This window comes from Mustelus asterias, unplaced genomic scaffold (genome assembly GCF_964213995.1).
Source record: "Mustelus asterias unplaced genomic scaffold, sMusAst1.hap1.1 HAP1_SCAFFOLD_4336, whole genome shotgun sequence".
Taxonomy (NCBI): domain Eukaryota; kingdom Metazoa; phylum Chordata; class Chondrichthyes; order Carcharhiniformes; family Triakidae; genus Mustelus; species Mustelus asterias.
The window spans coordinates 1-14,932 of record NW_027594281.1 but is presented as its reverse complement, the minus strand read 5'-3'; the positions used below and the strand labels follow the sequence as shown (position 1 = coordinate 14,932).

The window sequence follows — 14,932 nt, the reverse complement described above, 5'->3', positions numbered from 1 at the left end:
CTGTAACCTCCTCCAGCCCCTACACCCCTCCCTATCTCTGTAACCTCCTCCAGCCCCTCCCTATCTCTGTAACCCCCTCCAGTCCCTACACCCCTCCCTATCTGTAACCCCCTCCAGTCCCTACAACCCTCCCTATCTCTGTAACCTCCTCCAGCCCCTCCACCCCTCCCTATCTCTGTAACTCCCTCCAGTCCCAACACCCCTTCCCTATCCCTGTAACCTCCTCCAGCCCCTACACCCCTCCCTATCTCTGTAACCTCCTCCAGCCCCTACACCCCTCCCTATCTCTGTAACCTCCTCCAGCCCCGACAACCCTCCCTATCTCTGTAACCTCCTCCAGCCCCTACACCCCTCCCTATCTCTGTAACCTCTTCCAGCCCCTACACCCCTCCCTATCTCTGTAACCTCCTCCAGCCCCCTACAACCCTCCCTATCTCTGTAACCTCTTCCAGCCCCTACACCCCTCCCTATCTCTGTAACCTCCTCCAGCCCCTACACCCCTCCCTATCTCTGTAACCTCCTCCAGCCCCCTACAACCCTCCCTATCTCTGTAACCTCCTCCAGCCCCCTACACCCCCTCCCTATCTCTGTAACCTCCTCCAGCCCCTACACCCTCTCCCTATCTCTGTAACCTCCTCCAGCCCCCTACACCCCCTCCCTATCTCTGTAACCTCCTCCAGCCCCCTACACCCCTCCCTATCTCTGTAAGCTCCTCCAGACCCTACACCCCGCCCTATCTCTGTAACCTCCTCCAGCCCCTTACACCCCCTCCCTATCTCTGTAACCTCCTCCAGCCCCTACACCCCCTCCCGATCTCTGTAACCTCCTCCAGCCTCTACACCCCTCCCTATCTCTGTAACCTCCTCCAGCCCCGACACCCCCTCCCCATCTCTGTAACCTCCTCCAGCCCCGACACCCCTCCCTATCTCTGTAACCACTTCCAGCCCCTACACCCCCTCCCTATCTCTGTAACCGCCTCCAGCCCCCGACACCCCTCCCTATCTCTGTAACCACTTCCAGCCCCTACACCCCCTCCCTATCTCTGTAACCGTCTCCAGCCCCCTACACCCCCTCCCTATCTCTGTAACCGCCTCCAGCCCCTACACCCCCTCCCTATCTCTGTAACCGCCTCCAGCCCCCTACACCCCCTCCCTATCTCTGTAACCTCCTCCAGTAGGAGGAGCAAGAGGCCATTTGGCCCATCGAGTCTGCTAGCCCATTGCAATGAGCACAAGTCTCATCTGAAACGATAGTGCTGAATGCCCCCCGCTTCTCCCCCACTTCCCCGATTCCCTTACTGGTTAAAAATCGATCGCGCCCTCAAACATACTTAAGGACCCGGCCTCCACATCCCTCTGGGGGAAAGAGTTCCACAGATTCACCCCCCGGCCAGAGGAGGTGCTCCTCTTGATTTCCTGTCTTTGGGCGACCCCTTACTCGGAGATTATGCCCCCTCTTGCCCCAGAGGGTTAAAACATCCCTTGACGTAGTTGGTTAGTGCCTGGCACCTCTGTGGCGCCAACGTTACTTGCCACCTTCTGTATTCGATCACAGACATTAATGAGCCTCCCTCACTCCCCACGCCGTACTGAGGGTCGGTGCTGAGGGAGCGCCGCACTGTGGGAGGGTCGGTGCTGAGGGAGCGCCGCACTGTGGGAGGGTCGGTGCTGAGGGAGCGCCGCACTGTGGGAGGGTCAGTGCTGAGGGAGCGCCGCACTGTGGGAGGGTCGGTGCTGAGGGAGCGCCGCACTGTGGGAGGGTCGGTGCTGAGGGAGCGCCGCACTGTGGGAGGGTCGGTGCTGAGGGAGCGCCGCACTGTGGGAGGGTCGGTGCTGAGGGAGCGCCGCACTGTGGGAGGGTCAGTGCTGAGGGAGCCCCGCACTGTGGGAGGGTCAGTGCTGAGGGAGCCCCGCACTGTGGGAGGGTCAGTGCTGAGGGAGCGCTGCACTGTGGGAGGGTCAGTGCTGAGGGAGCGCCGCACTGTGGGAGGGTCAGTGCTGAGGGAGCGCCGCACTGTGGGAGGGTCAGTGCTGAGGGAGCGCCGCACTGTGGGAGGGTCAGAGCTGAGGGAGCGCCGCACTGTGGGAGGGTCAGTGCTGAGGGAGCGCCACAAACAAAATGGCCACAAACAAAATGGCCACAAACAAAATGGCCGCCACCATTGGCCACAACCTTGAGGAGAGAGGTATGTGGGAGGCTCCAGGGCCCCGTGAAAGGAAAGGATATTGCTGTGGAACACCCAGTGGGTGTCATTTAGCCAGTCCACGTTGGTGTCTTCCTGTAAGAGCTGCTCGTATGTCTGCTTCAGGTACCCAGCATCCTCCGGGTCCAGACCCGTGTTCCAGATGTCATACAAGATGGCCATCTCCTCGAACTCGCTGCGGGCCTTGAAAGAGCCGTCGGAGTCCTCGGTGGCCGCCTTACCCGCCCGATCCGGGCACACCTCGCCCGGCTCCAGTCTCTTGCCCTTGGGGGCCTGGGCGGCGGGAGACGGAGCGGCCAACTCGGGGCCGAGCGGGGCCTCCTCCGAGTCGGCGGCCTCCTCCAGGGGCAGCCTCCTCCGCCTCGCGCGCCGGTCGTCCTCCTCCTCCTCCTCCTCCTCCCCTCCGCCCAAGTCGCCCACCTCCAGCTCGCCGCTGAAGGGGGCCGGGCCTGAGGAGGGGGCGGACACCACCACCTCGGGGGCCTCCAGCACGGCGTCCAGGAGGTCGGGGGCCTCGGGGAGGGGGGCAGGGGGGGGCCGGCGGGCCGAGGGGCGGCGGGCCGAGGGCGAGCGGGGAGGGGGCTTGGCGTAGCTGTGCTCCAGGTGGAAGGTGCGTTCGGCCCTCGGGTGCAGGTCCTCCTCCTCCTCGGAGGAAGGCCGTGGCGGGTCGGCGCCCCCCTCGCCGATGGTGAGGGCGATGTCGGCCAAGGCCGCCAGGTCCACCCCCTTGTCGGGGGTCGGCGGGGAGAAGGCCGTGTTGGCCAGCGCCAAGAGCGAGGAGGCTCCCAGCTGCTCCTTCAGCCGGAGGCTCTCATCCTCCGGAGGGCTGGCCGGGGCCCGGGGGGAGGGGGGTTGCCGGGCCCGGCCTCGGGGAGGCCGGGACGGGGGCTCCTCGCTGGGGGCCTTGACCAGGTCGGCGTGGTCCAGGGGGAGGTTGCGGATGGTGGTGGGCCCGGAAGGTGGGGCCTCGCGCCTCCGGAGGGCGCGGGCCCAAGGCTCGACGGGGGAGCCGTCGCCCTCCTTGTCCTCCGTCTCCTCCGCCTCCTCCTCCTCGGAGAGAGAGAACGAGACCCTCTTGCGCTGCTTGCGTGGGGGCTCCGGAGGGGGTCCGGCTGCCTCGTTGGTCGTCGACTCCGCGTCGGAGGCCACGGGCATCACTTCCTCCGGGGGCGCGGTCGCCATCTTCTCTGCTCTGTCCGGCGGGGTGGAGTCCGCTTCCCGGCCCGGCGGCGAGGGAGGCTTGTCCGGGATCGCGGCCGACGGATCTACACCAAGGAAATGAGGGTCAGTTATCGCGGACAACATACCCGGTCCCAGAGGGGGAAAGGACAGTGTATCTAACGCACTGTGACACCCGGTCCCAGAGGGGGAAAGGACAGTGTATCTAACGCACTGTGACACCCGGTCCCAGAGGCGGAAAGGACAGTGTATCAAACGCACTGTGACACCCGGTCCCAGAGGGGGAAAGGACAGTGTATCTAACGCACTGTGACACCCGGTCCCAGAGGGGGAAAGGACAGTGTATCTAACGCACTGTGACACCCGGTCCCAGAGGGGGAAAGGACAGTGTATCTAACGCACTGTGACACCCGGTCCCAGAGGGGGAAAGGACAGTGTATCTAACGCACTGTGACACCTGGTCCCAGAGGGGGAAAGGACAGTGTATCTAACGCACTGTGACACCCGGTCCCAGAGGGGGAAAGGACAGTGTATCTAACGCACTGTGACACCCGGTCCCAGAGGGGGAAAGGACAGTGTATCTAACGCACTGTGACACCCGGTCCCAGAGGGGGAAAGGACAGTGTATCTAACGCACTGTGACACCTGGTCCCAGAGGGGGAAAGGACAGTGTATCTAACGCACTGTGACACCCCGGTCCCAGAGGGGGAAAGGACAGTGTATCTAACGCACTGTGACACCCGGTCCCAGAGGGGGAAATGACAGTGTATCTAACGCACTGTGACACCCGGTCCCAGAGGGGGAAAGGACAGTGTATCTAACGCACTGTGACACCCGGTCCCAGAGGGGGAAAGGACAGTGTATCTAACGCACTGTGACACCCGGTCCCAGAGGGGGAAAGGACAGTGTATCTAACGCACTGTGACACCCGGTCCCAGAGGGGGGAAAGGACAGTGTATCTAACGCACTGTGACACCCGGACCCAGAGGGGGGAAAGGACAGTGTATCTAACGCACTGTGACACCCGGTCCCAGAGGGGGGAAAGGACAGTGTATCTAACGCACTGTGACACCCGGTCCCAGAGGGGGAAAGGACAGTGTATCTAACGCACTGTGACACCCGGTCCCAGAGGGGGAAAGGACAGTGTATCTAACGCACTGTGACACCCGGTCCCAGAGGGGGAAAGGACAGTGTATCTAACGCACTGTGACACCCGGTCCCAGAGGGGGAAAGGACAGTGTATCTAACGCACTGTGACACCTGGTCCCAGAGGGGGAAAGGACAGTGTATCTAACGCACTGTGACACCCCGGTCCCAGAGGGGGAAAGGACAGTGTATCTAACGCACTGTGACACCCGGTCCCAGAGGGGGAAAGGACAGTGTATCTAACGCACTGTGACACCCGGTCCCAGTGGGGGAAAGGACAGTGTATCTAACGCACTGTGACACCCTGTCCCAGAGGGGGAAAGGACAGTGTATCTAACGCACTGTGACACCCGGTCCCAGAGGGGGAAAGGACAGTGTATCTAACGCACTGTGACACCCGGTCCCAGAGGGGGAAAGGACAGTGTATCTAACGCACTGTGACACCCGGTCCCAGAGGGGGGAAAGGACAGTATATCTAACGCACTGTGACACCCGGACCCAGAGGGGGGAAAGGACAGTGTATCTAACGCACTGTGACACCCGGTCCCAGAGGGGGGAAAGGACAGTGTATCTAACGCACTGTGACACCCGGTCCCAGAGGGGGAAAGGACAGTGTATCTAACGCACTGTGACACCCGGTCCCAGAGGGGGGAAGGACAGTGTATCTAACGCACTGTGACACCCGGTCCCAGAGGGGGAAAGGACAGTGTATCTAACGCACTGTGACACCCGGTCCCAGAGGGGGGAAAGGACAGTGTATCTAACGCACTGTGACACCCGGTCCCAGAGGGGGAAAGGACAGTGTATCGCACTCACCGATTGTCACTGCTGGGGCCTTCTCTGTCTCTGTGTTTTCCTTCTCCTGCGGCGTCTCCTGTGCCGCCCGGGCCTCCTCCTGCCTCTCTGTCCCCGGCTGCGCCTCAGGGCCTCGCGCCGTCACCTCCTCCACCTCGGTGCGGGCCACCTCGGCTGGAGGCTGGCCCTTCGCTTCCTTCTCCTCCGCCACGGAGCTGTCCACCGTCGAGTCGTCCATGGTGTCCGGGGCCTCCGCCTCCTCCTCGGAGCTGCTCTCGAAGCCCGAGGAGGGCTCCGACTCCTCCTCCTCCTCCTCCTCCTCCTCTTCCGACTCCTCCGCCTTCGAGGAAGCGTCGCTCTCCGCCTCGTCTGCCGGGAGGGAGCGGGTGACAGTCAGCCGTGGGGCCAGGAGAGGGAGGGATTCGTCCCGAGACGGCCCCTGGCATTGCTCCCTTCCCTGCGTCACTGCGACTGACCCACCCCTGGCATTGCTCCCCCATCCTCACAGCGACTGACCCACCCCTGGCATTGCTCCCTTCCCTGCGTCACTGCGACTGACCCACCCCTGGCATTGCTCCCCATCCTCACAGCGAATGACCCACCCCTGGCAATGCTCCCCATCCTCACAGCGAATGACCCACCCCTGGCATTGCTCCCCATCCTCACAGCGAATGACCCACCCCTGGCATTGCTCCCCATCCTCACAGCGAATGACCCACCCCTGGCATTGCTCCCCATCCTCACAGCGAATGACCCACCCCTGGCATTGCTCCCCATCCTCACAGCGAATGACCCACCCCTGGCAGTGCTCCTCTTCCTCACAGCGAATGACCCACCCCTGGCATTGCTCCCCATCCTCACAGCGAATGACCCACCCCTGGCATTGCTCCTGTTCCTCACTGCGACTGACCCACCCCTGGCATTGCTCCCCATCCTCACTGCGACTGACCCACCCCTGGCATTGCTCCCCATCCTCACTGTGAGTGACCCACCCCTGGCATTGCTCCCCATCCTCACTGCGACTGACCCATCCCTGGCAATGCTCCTCTTCCTCACAGCGAATGACCCACCCCTGGCATTGCTCCCCATCCTCACAGCGAATGACCCACCCCTGGCATTGCTCGTGTTCCTCACTGCGACTGACCCACCCCTGGCATTGCTCCCCATCCTCACTGCGACTGACCCACCCCTGGCATTGCTCCCCATCCTCACAGCGAATGACCCACCCCTGGCAATGCTCCTCTTCCTCACTGCGACTGACCCACCCCTGGCATTGCTCCCCATCCTCACAGCGAATGACCCACCCCTGGCAATGCTCCCCATCCTCACAGCGAATGACCCACCCCTGGCATTGCTCCCCATCCTCACAGCGAATGACCCACCCCTGGCATTGCTCCCCATCCTCACAGCGAATGACCCACCCCTGGCATTGCTCCCCATCCTCACAGCGAATGACCCACCCCTGGCATTGCTCCCCATCCTCACAGCGAATGACCCACCCCTGGCAGTGCTCCTCTTCCTCACAGCGAATGACCCACCCCTGGCATTGCTCCCCATCCTCACAGCGAATGACCCACCCCTGGCATTGCTCCTGTTCCTCACTGCGACTGACCCACCCCTGGCATTGCTCCCCATCCTCACTGCGACTGACCCACCCCTGGCATTGCTCCCCATCCTCACTGTGAGTGACCCACCCCTGGCATTGCTCCCCATCCTCACTGCGACTGACCCACCCCTGGCAATGCTCCTCTTCCTCACAGCGAATGACCCACCCCTGGCATTGCTCCCCATCCTCACAGCGAATGACCCACCCCTGGCATTGCTCGTGTTCCTCACTGCGACTGACCCACCCCTGGCATTGCTCCCCATCCTCACTGCGACTGACCCACCCCTGGCATTGCTCCCCATCCTCACTGTGAGTGACCCACCCCTGGCATTGCTCCCCATCCTCACAGCGAATGACCCACCCCTGGCAATGCTCCCCATCCTCACAGCGAATGACCCACCCCTGGCATTGCTCCCCATCCTCACAGCGAATGACCCACCCCTGGCATTGCTCCCCATCCTCACAGCGAATGACCCACCCCTGGCATTGCTCCCCATCCTCACAGCGAATGACCCACCCCTGGCATTGCTCCCCATCCTCACAGCGAATGACCCACCCCTGGCAGTGCTCCTCTTCCTCACAGCGAATGACCCACCCCTGGCATTGCTCCCCATACTCACAGCGAATGACCCACCCCTGGCATTGCTCCTGTTCCTCACTGCGACTGACCCACCCCTGGCATTGCTCCCCATCCTCACTGCGACTGACCCACCCCTGGCATTGCTCCCCATCCTCACTGTGAGTGACCCACCCCTGGCATTGCTCCCCATCCTCACTGCGACTGACCCACCCCTGGCAATGCTCCTCTTCCTCACAGCGAATGACCCACCCCTGGCATTGCTCCCCATCCTCACAGCGAATGACCCACCCCTGGCATTGCTCGTGTTCCTCACTGCGACTGACCCACCCCTGGCATTGCTCCCCATCCTCACTGCGACTGACCCACCCCTGGCATTGCTCCCCATCCTCACTGTGAGTGACCCACCCCTGGCATTGCTCCCCGTCCTCACAGCGAATGACCCACCCCTGGCAATGCTCCTCTTCCTCACAGCGAATGACCCACCCCTGGCATTGCTCCCCATCCTCACAGCGAATGTCCCACCCCTGGCATTGCTCCCCATCCTCACAGCGAATGACCCACCCCTGGCATTGCTCCTGTTCCTCACGGCAACTGAACCACCCCTGGCAATGCTCCTCTTCCTCACAGCGAATGACCCACCCCTGGCATTGCTCCCCATCCTCACAGCAACTGACCCACCCCTGGCATTGCTCCTGTTCCTCACTGCGACTGACCCACCCCTGGCAATGCTCCTCTTCCTCACAGCGAATGACCCACCCCTGGCATTGCTCCCCATCCTCACAGCGAATGACCCACCCCTGGCATTGCTCCCCATCCTCACTGCGAGTGACCCACCCCTGGCATTGCTCCCCATCCTCACAGCGAATGACCCACCCCTGGCATTGCTCCCCATCCTCACTGTGAGTGACCCACCCCTGGCATTGCTCCCCATCCTCACAGCGAATGACCTACCCCTGGCATTGCTCCTATTCCTCACAGCGACTGACCCACCCCTGGCATTGCTCCTCTTCCTCACAGCGAATGACCCACCCCTGGCATTGCTCCTCTTCCTCACAGCGAATGACCCACCCCTGGCATTGCTCCCCATCCTCACAGCGAATGACCCACCCCTGGCATTGCTCCCCATCCTCACTGCGAGTGATCCACCCCTGGCATTGCTCCCCATCCTCACTGCGAGTGACCCACCCCTGGCATTGCTCCCCATCCTCACAGCGAATGACCCACCCCTGGCATTGCTCCTCTTCCTCACAGCGACTGACCCACCCCTGGCATTGCTCCTCTTCCTCACAGCGAATGACCCACCCCTGGCATTGCTCCTCTTCCTCACAGCGAATGACCCACCCCTGGCATTGCTCCTCTTCCTCACAGCGAATGACCCACCCCTGGCATTGCTCCCCATCCTCACTGCGACTGACCCACCCCTGGCATTGCTCCCCATCCTCACAGCGAATGACCCACCCCTGGCATTGCTCCCCATCCTCACAGCGAATGACCCATCCCTGGCATTGCTCCCCCATCCTCACAGCGACTGACCCACCCCTGGCATTGCTCCCCATCCTCACAGCAAATGACCCACCCCTGGCATTGCTCCCCATCCTCACAGCGAATGACCCACCCCTGGCATTGCTCCCCATCCTCACAGCGAATGACCCACCCCTGGCATTGCTCCCCCATCCTCACAGCGAATGACCCACCCCTGGCATTGCTCCCCATCCTCACAGCGAATGACCCACCCCTGGCATTGCTCCCCCATCCTCACAGCGAATGACCCACCCCTGGCATTGCTCCCCATCCTCACAGCGAATGACCCACCCCTGGCATTGCTCCCCATCCTCACAGCGAATGACCCACCCCTGGCATTGCTCCCCATCCTCACAGCGAATGACCCACCCCTGGCATTGCTCCCCATCCTCACTGTGAGTGACCCACCCCTGGCATTGCTCCCCATCCTCACAGCGAATGACCCACCCCTGGCATTGCTCCTATTCCTCACAGCGACTGACCCACCCCTGGCATTGCTCCCCCCCATCCCCAGAGTCACCCCACGCTAACCGCCCCACGCCACTGCTCTGGATGTTCTGCCCCCTCCCCCTCACGTCTTGACCCCAGGAAATCTTTCAAACCCACCCCCCACCCCCTCCCCACACCCGTGTGGCCCTCCAGCCTCCCCCACACCCATGGCACCCTGCTGCGACCCTCCCGTGGCATCACTCCTAATGGGAAGAATGATCCCGTTCCGCTAGCCAATGACCGAGTCCCTTACACTCACCATCGCACCCAACCTCATCCCTCGATCCGATTGGTGAGCCAATTGCTGCCGAGAAGAGGAGGCGATGGCCTAGTGGTATTATCACCAGACTATTAATCCAGAAACTCAGCTAATGTTCTGGGGGACTTGGGTTCGAATCCCGCCCACGGCAAATGGTGGAATTTGAGTTCGATTAAAAAAATATCTGGAATTAAGAATCTACTGATGACCCGTTGTGGGAAAAACCCATCCGGTTCCCTTTAGGGAAGGAAATCTGCCGTCCGTACCCCAGTCTGGCCTACATGTGACTCCAGAGACACAGCAATGTGGGTGACTCTCAACTGCCCTCCAAGGGGCAACTAGGGATGGGCAATAAATGCTGGACCAGCGATGCCCGTGTCCCACGAATGAATAAAACAAGTGGCAATTTAGCATGGCCAATCCCCCTAACCCGCACATCTTTGGACACTAAGGGACAATTTAGCATGGCCAATCCCCCGAACCTGCACATCTTTGGACACTAAGGGACAATTTAGCATGGCCAATACACCTAACCCGCACATCTTTGGACACTAAGGGACAATTTAGCATGGCCAATCCACCTAACCTACACATCTTTGGACACTAAGGGACAATTTAGCACAGCCAATCCACCTAACCCGCACATCTTTGGACACTAAGGGACAATTTAGCATGGCCACTCCACCTAACCTGCACATCTTTGGACAGTAAGGGACAATTTAGAATGGCCAATCCACCCTAACCTACACATCTTTGGACACTAAGGGACAATTTAGCATGGCCAATCCCCCTAACCTGCACATCTTTGGGCACTAAGGGACACTTTAGCATGGCCGATCCCCCTAACCTGCACATCTTTGGACACTAAGGGACAATTTAGCATGGCCAATCCCCCTAACCTACACATCTTTGGACACTAAGTGTCTTTGAGTCACATGACATTCCCGCCATTATGAAACGGCACCTGCCCTCCACACGGATCAGGAGCAATGCCAATGGGGGTTTAGATGGGTCGTGGGTGTGGCTCTGCAGTGGGTACATCAGCAGTAATACTACACTTGCTGCCAGTCAGGGCCCCACTTGAACCGTGAGCAATGCCACGGGGGGGAAGTCAGCTAGGCTAGGGGCACCGGGGCAGAATCAGAGGTTTACAGCATGGAAACAGGCCCTTCGGCCCAACTTGTCCATGCCGCCCCCTTTTTAAAACCCTAAGCGAGTCCCAATTGCCCGTGTTTGGCCCATATCCCTCTATACCCATCGCACCCATGTAACCGTCTAAACGCTTTTTAAAAGACAAAATTGTACCCGCCTCTACTACTGCCTCTGGCAGCTCGTTCCAGACACTCGCCACCCTCTGTGTGAAAAAACTGCCCCTCTGGACCCTTCTGTATCTCTCCCCTCTCACCTTAAACCTATACCCTCTAGTTTTAGACTCCCCTACCTTTGGGAAAAGATATTGACTATCTAGCTGATCTGTGCCCCTCATTATTTTATAGACCTCTATAAGATCACCCCTCAGCCTCCAGGGAAAACAGTCCCAGTCTATCCAGCCTCTCCTTATAACTCAAACCATCAAGTCCCGGTAGCATCCTAGTAAATCTTTTCTGCACTCTTTCTAGTTTAATGATATCCTTTCTATAATAGGGTGACCAGAACTGCACGCAGTATTCCAAAGGGGTGCGACACTCGCTTCCTGGGCGAAAGACCAGCCCCAACAAGATGTGCCACTTGAACCGTGAGCAATGCCACGGGATAGTCAGCCCAAGTCAGGGGCACCTGAGCAGAAGAATAGCACAACTCGCTTCCGAGGCAAGAAAGCAGCCCTGATAAAATGCCACTTGGATCAGGAGCAATGCCACGGGAGCCCCCCCTGAACGAAACAACACTGCCCCCCTACCTCCCCGGGAAACGGTACCCGGTGGGGGCCCGGGACGAAGGGGAGGGGTCACGCCATGCAAGAAAAACCCCAAAATGCAAAGAGCGCGGAGGTGGAGAACGCACCTTCCTCGCTCTCGCTGGCTTCCAACTCACCTTCATCCTCATCCTCTTCCTCATCATCCTCCTAAAGGTTCAGGGAGACAGAGAGAGAAAGGAATCATATCAGATAGGAGCAGGAGTAAGCAAACAAACTCGATCCGACACAGAGCTGGGGTATTGTCGCGGAAGTGACTTGCGGTCGAATCTTTTCACCAGGGACTCATCAGACCCAAGGAAGCCAAATTCCAGAGGGCAAAAGCTATTGGCACTGCACGCGAGTTGATTGGCCGATTGGGAGGCCAGTTGCCAAGGGGAATGGCAGGAATAAAGACGGGTACTTTTCCGGCTGTGACGACCATTGCCCGGCAGGGACCCCCAGCAATTCACTCTATACATCAATGGGGGAGCGAAGGTTCGATCCCCGGCTCGGGTCACTGTCTGTGCGGAGTCTGCACCTTCTCCCCGTGTCTGCATGGGTTTCCTCCGGGTGCTCCGGTTTCCTCCCACAGTCTGAAAGACGAGCTGGTTAGGGTGGATTGGCCGTGCTAAATTCTCCCTCAGTGTGACCCGAACAGGAGTGTGGCGACTGGGGGGATTTTCACAGTAACTTCATTGCAGTGTTAATGTCAGCCTTACTTGTGACACTTGGAGTTTAGAAAAGTGAGAGGGGATCTGATAGAAACTTATAAAATTCTACCAGGGTTAGACAGGGTAGATTCAGAAAGAATGTTCCCTATGGCGGAGGGGAGTCCAGTACCAGGGGTCATGGATTTAAACTTGATGTATTAGCGACACAACTAGGCTGACATTAACACTGCAATGAAGTTACTGTGAAAATCCCCCCAGTCGCCCACACTCCTGTTCGGGTCACACTGAGGGAGAATTTAGCACGGCCCAATCCACCCTAACCTGCACGTCTTTCAGACTGTGGGAGGAAACCGGAGCACCCGGAGGAAACCCACGCAGACACGGGGAGAATGTGCAGACTCCACACAGACAGTGACCCGAGCCGGGAATCGAACCCGGGTCCCTGGCGCTGTGAGGCAGCAGTGCTAACCCGCTGTGCCGATCTTAGCTCTTGGGGTTAAAGGGATGGAGGGATATGGGGGAGGGGGGGGGGGAAATCAGGATATTGAATTCGACGAACAGCCGTGATCGTAATGAATGGCGGGAGCAGACTGGAAGGGCCGAATGGCCTCCTCCTGTTCCGAATTTCCCCACGTCTCCGTGTTCCTGCGGCCTCCCTCCTTTATACACGCAGCATAAACCGCTGACCCCACGTGACCCCCTCGGAAATTTGGCATTCTTGTGTTTGTCCGGACGAATGCTCGGCTGAAGAGTTTCTGCAGCCCGAGTCACGAGTCAGTCCCGACGCCAACTCCTCGCTCACCTTCTCGAGGGGCTCCTCCTCCTCCTCGCCTTCGCTGTTGAGGTCGAGGACCTTGGCGGCCTTGCCGCGCTTCTTGGGCCCATCGGCCTCCCGCGCGGACAGCTCGGAGGCCTGGCTGGCTAATTCCGATGTCTCCTTCTCGTGCTCCATCTCTGCGGGACGACAGGGGAGGGGGGGGCGGGGGGAGGGGGATGGGAAACGGTCAACAGAGAACACAAAAAACTCAAAGGCATTCAGGGAAACCCGTACAATCGCACGGGGAGGCCCTTTGGCCCCTCTTTCCATGCCAACTCCTGTACTCGATCCCCTGACCGATGGGAGGTCAGCGGGTCAAACACCACCTTCACCACCCTGTCGACCTGTGACGCCACTTTCAAGGAGCTATTTCCCTGTACCCAGAGGTCCCCCTGTTCAACAACACTCCCCAGGGGCTGACCATTAACTGGGTAACTCCTGCACTGGTGAGTGTGCGCCAGAGAGAGAGAGAGAGAGAGAGGGAGAGAGTGTGTGCGCCAGAGAGGGAGAGAGGGAGAGAGGGAGAGAGGGAGAGCGTGCACCAGAGAGGGGGGGGGAAGAGGGGGGGGAAGAGGGGGGGGGGAAGAGGGGGAAGAGGGGGGGGGAAGAGGGGGGGGGGAAGAGGGGGGGGGAAGAGGGGGGGGGAAGAGGGGGGGGGGAAGAGGGGGGGGGGAAGAGGGGGGGGGGAAGAGGGGGGGGGGAAGAGGGGGGGGGGGGGAGAGGGGGGGGGGGAAGAGGGGGGGAAGAGGGGGGGGAGAGGGGGGGGGAGAGGGGGGGGAGAGGGGGGGGAGAGTGGGGGGGAGAGGGGGGGGGGGGAGAGGGGGGGGAGAGAGGGGGGGGAGAGAGGGGGGGGAGAGAGGGGGGGAGAGGGGGGGGGAGAGGGGGGGGGAGAGGGGGGGGAGAGGGGGGGGAGGGGGGAGAGGGGGGGGATGGGGGGGAGAGGAGGGGGGGGAGAGGGGGGAGAGGGGGGTGGAGGGGGGGGAAGAGGGGGGGGAGGGGGGGGAGGGGGGGGGAGAGGGGGGGGGGGAGGGGGGGAGAGGAGGGAGAGGGAGGGAGAGGGAGGGAGAGGGAGAGAGTGAGCGCCAGAGGGAGGGAGAGAGAGAGCGTCCGCCAGAGAGAGAGAGAGAGCGTGCGCGCGAGAGAGAGAGAGAGAGCGTGAGCCAGAGGAGAGAGAGAGAGAGAGACAGCGAGCACCAGAGAGAGAGAGAGGGAGAGAGGGAGAGACAGAGAGAGAGAGAGCGTCCGCCAGAGAAAGAGAGAGAGAGAGAGCGTGCGCCAGAGAGAGAGAGAGAGAGAGAGAGAGAGCGTCCGCCAGAGAAAGAGAGAGAGAGAGAGAGAGAGAGATAGAGAGAGCGTGCGACAGAGAGAGAGAGAGAACGCGGCGCCAGAGAGAGTGAGAGAGAGAGAGAGCGTGCGCGCGAGAGAGAGAGAGAGCGTGAGCCAGAGAGAGAGAGAGAGAGAGCGAGCGCCAGAGAGAGAGACAGCGAGCGCCAGAGAGTGAGAGAGGGAGAGAGAGAGCGTCCGCCAGAGAGAGAGAGAGAGTGTGCGCGCGAGAGAGAGAGAGAGAGCGTGAGCCAGAGAGAGAGAGACAGCGAGCGCCAGAGAGAGAGAGGGAGAGAGAGAGAGCATCCGCCAGAGAGAGAGAGGGGGAGAGGGAGAGAGAGAGAGCGTCCGCCAGAGAGAGAGAGAGAGGGGAGAGGGAGAGAGAGAGAGCATCCGCCAGAGAGAGAGAGCGTGCGACAGAGAAGAGAGAGAGAGAGAGAGAGCGTTCG

General features: G+C 60.6%; 1 protein-coding gene across 1 annotated transcript; it reads right to left on the bottom strand.

Annotated features, from left to right (window-relative positions):
• Nucleotides 1-2,172: 2,172 nt before the first annotated feature.
• Nucleotides 2,173-13,296, bottom strand: LOC144491058 (uncharacterized; the record flags this gene model as incomplete). Its single annotated transcript, XM_078208736.1, has 4 exons — nucleotides 13,146-13,296; nucleotides 11,810-11,840; nucleotides 5,345-5,692; nucleotides 2,173-3,468 (listed from the first exon to the last, which is right to left on the bottom strand). Coding segments are annotated over exons 1-4 (1,825 nt in total), but the record flags the coding sequence as incomplete, so codon positions are not given.
• Between the last annotated feature and the right edge of the window lie 1,636 nt (nucleotides 13,297-14,932).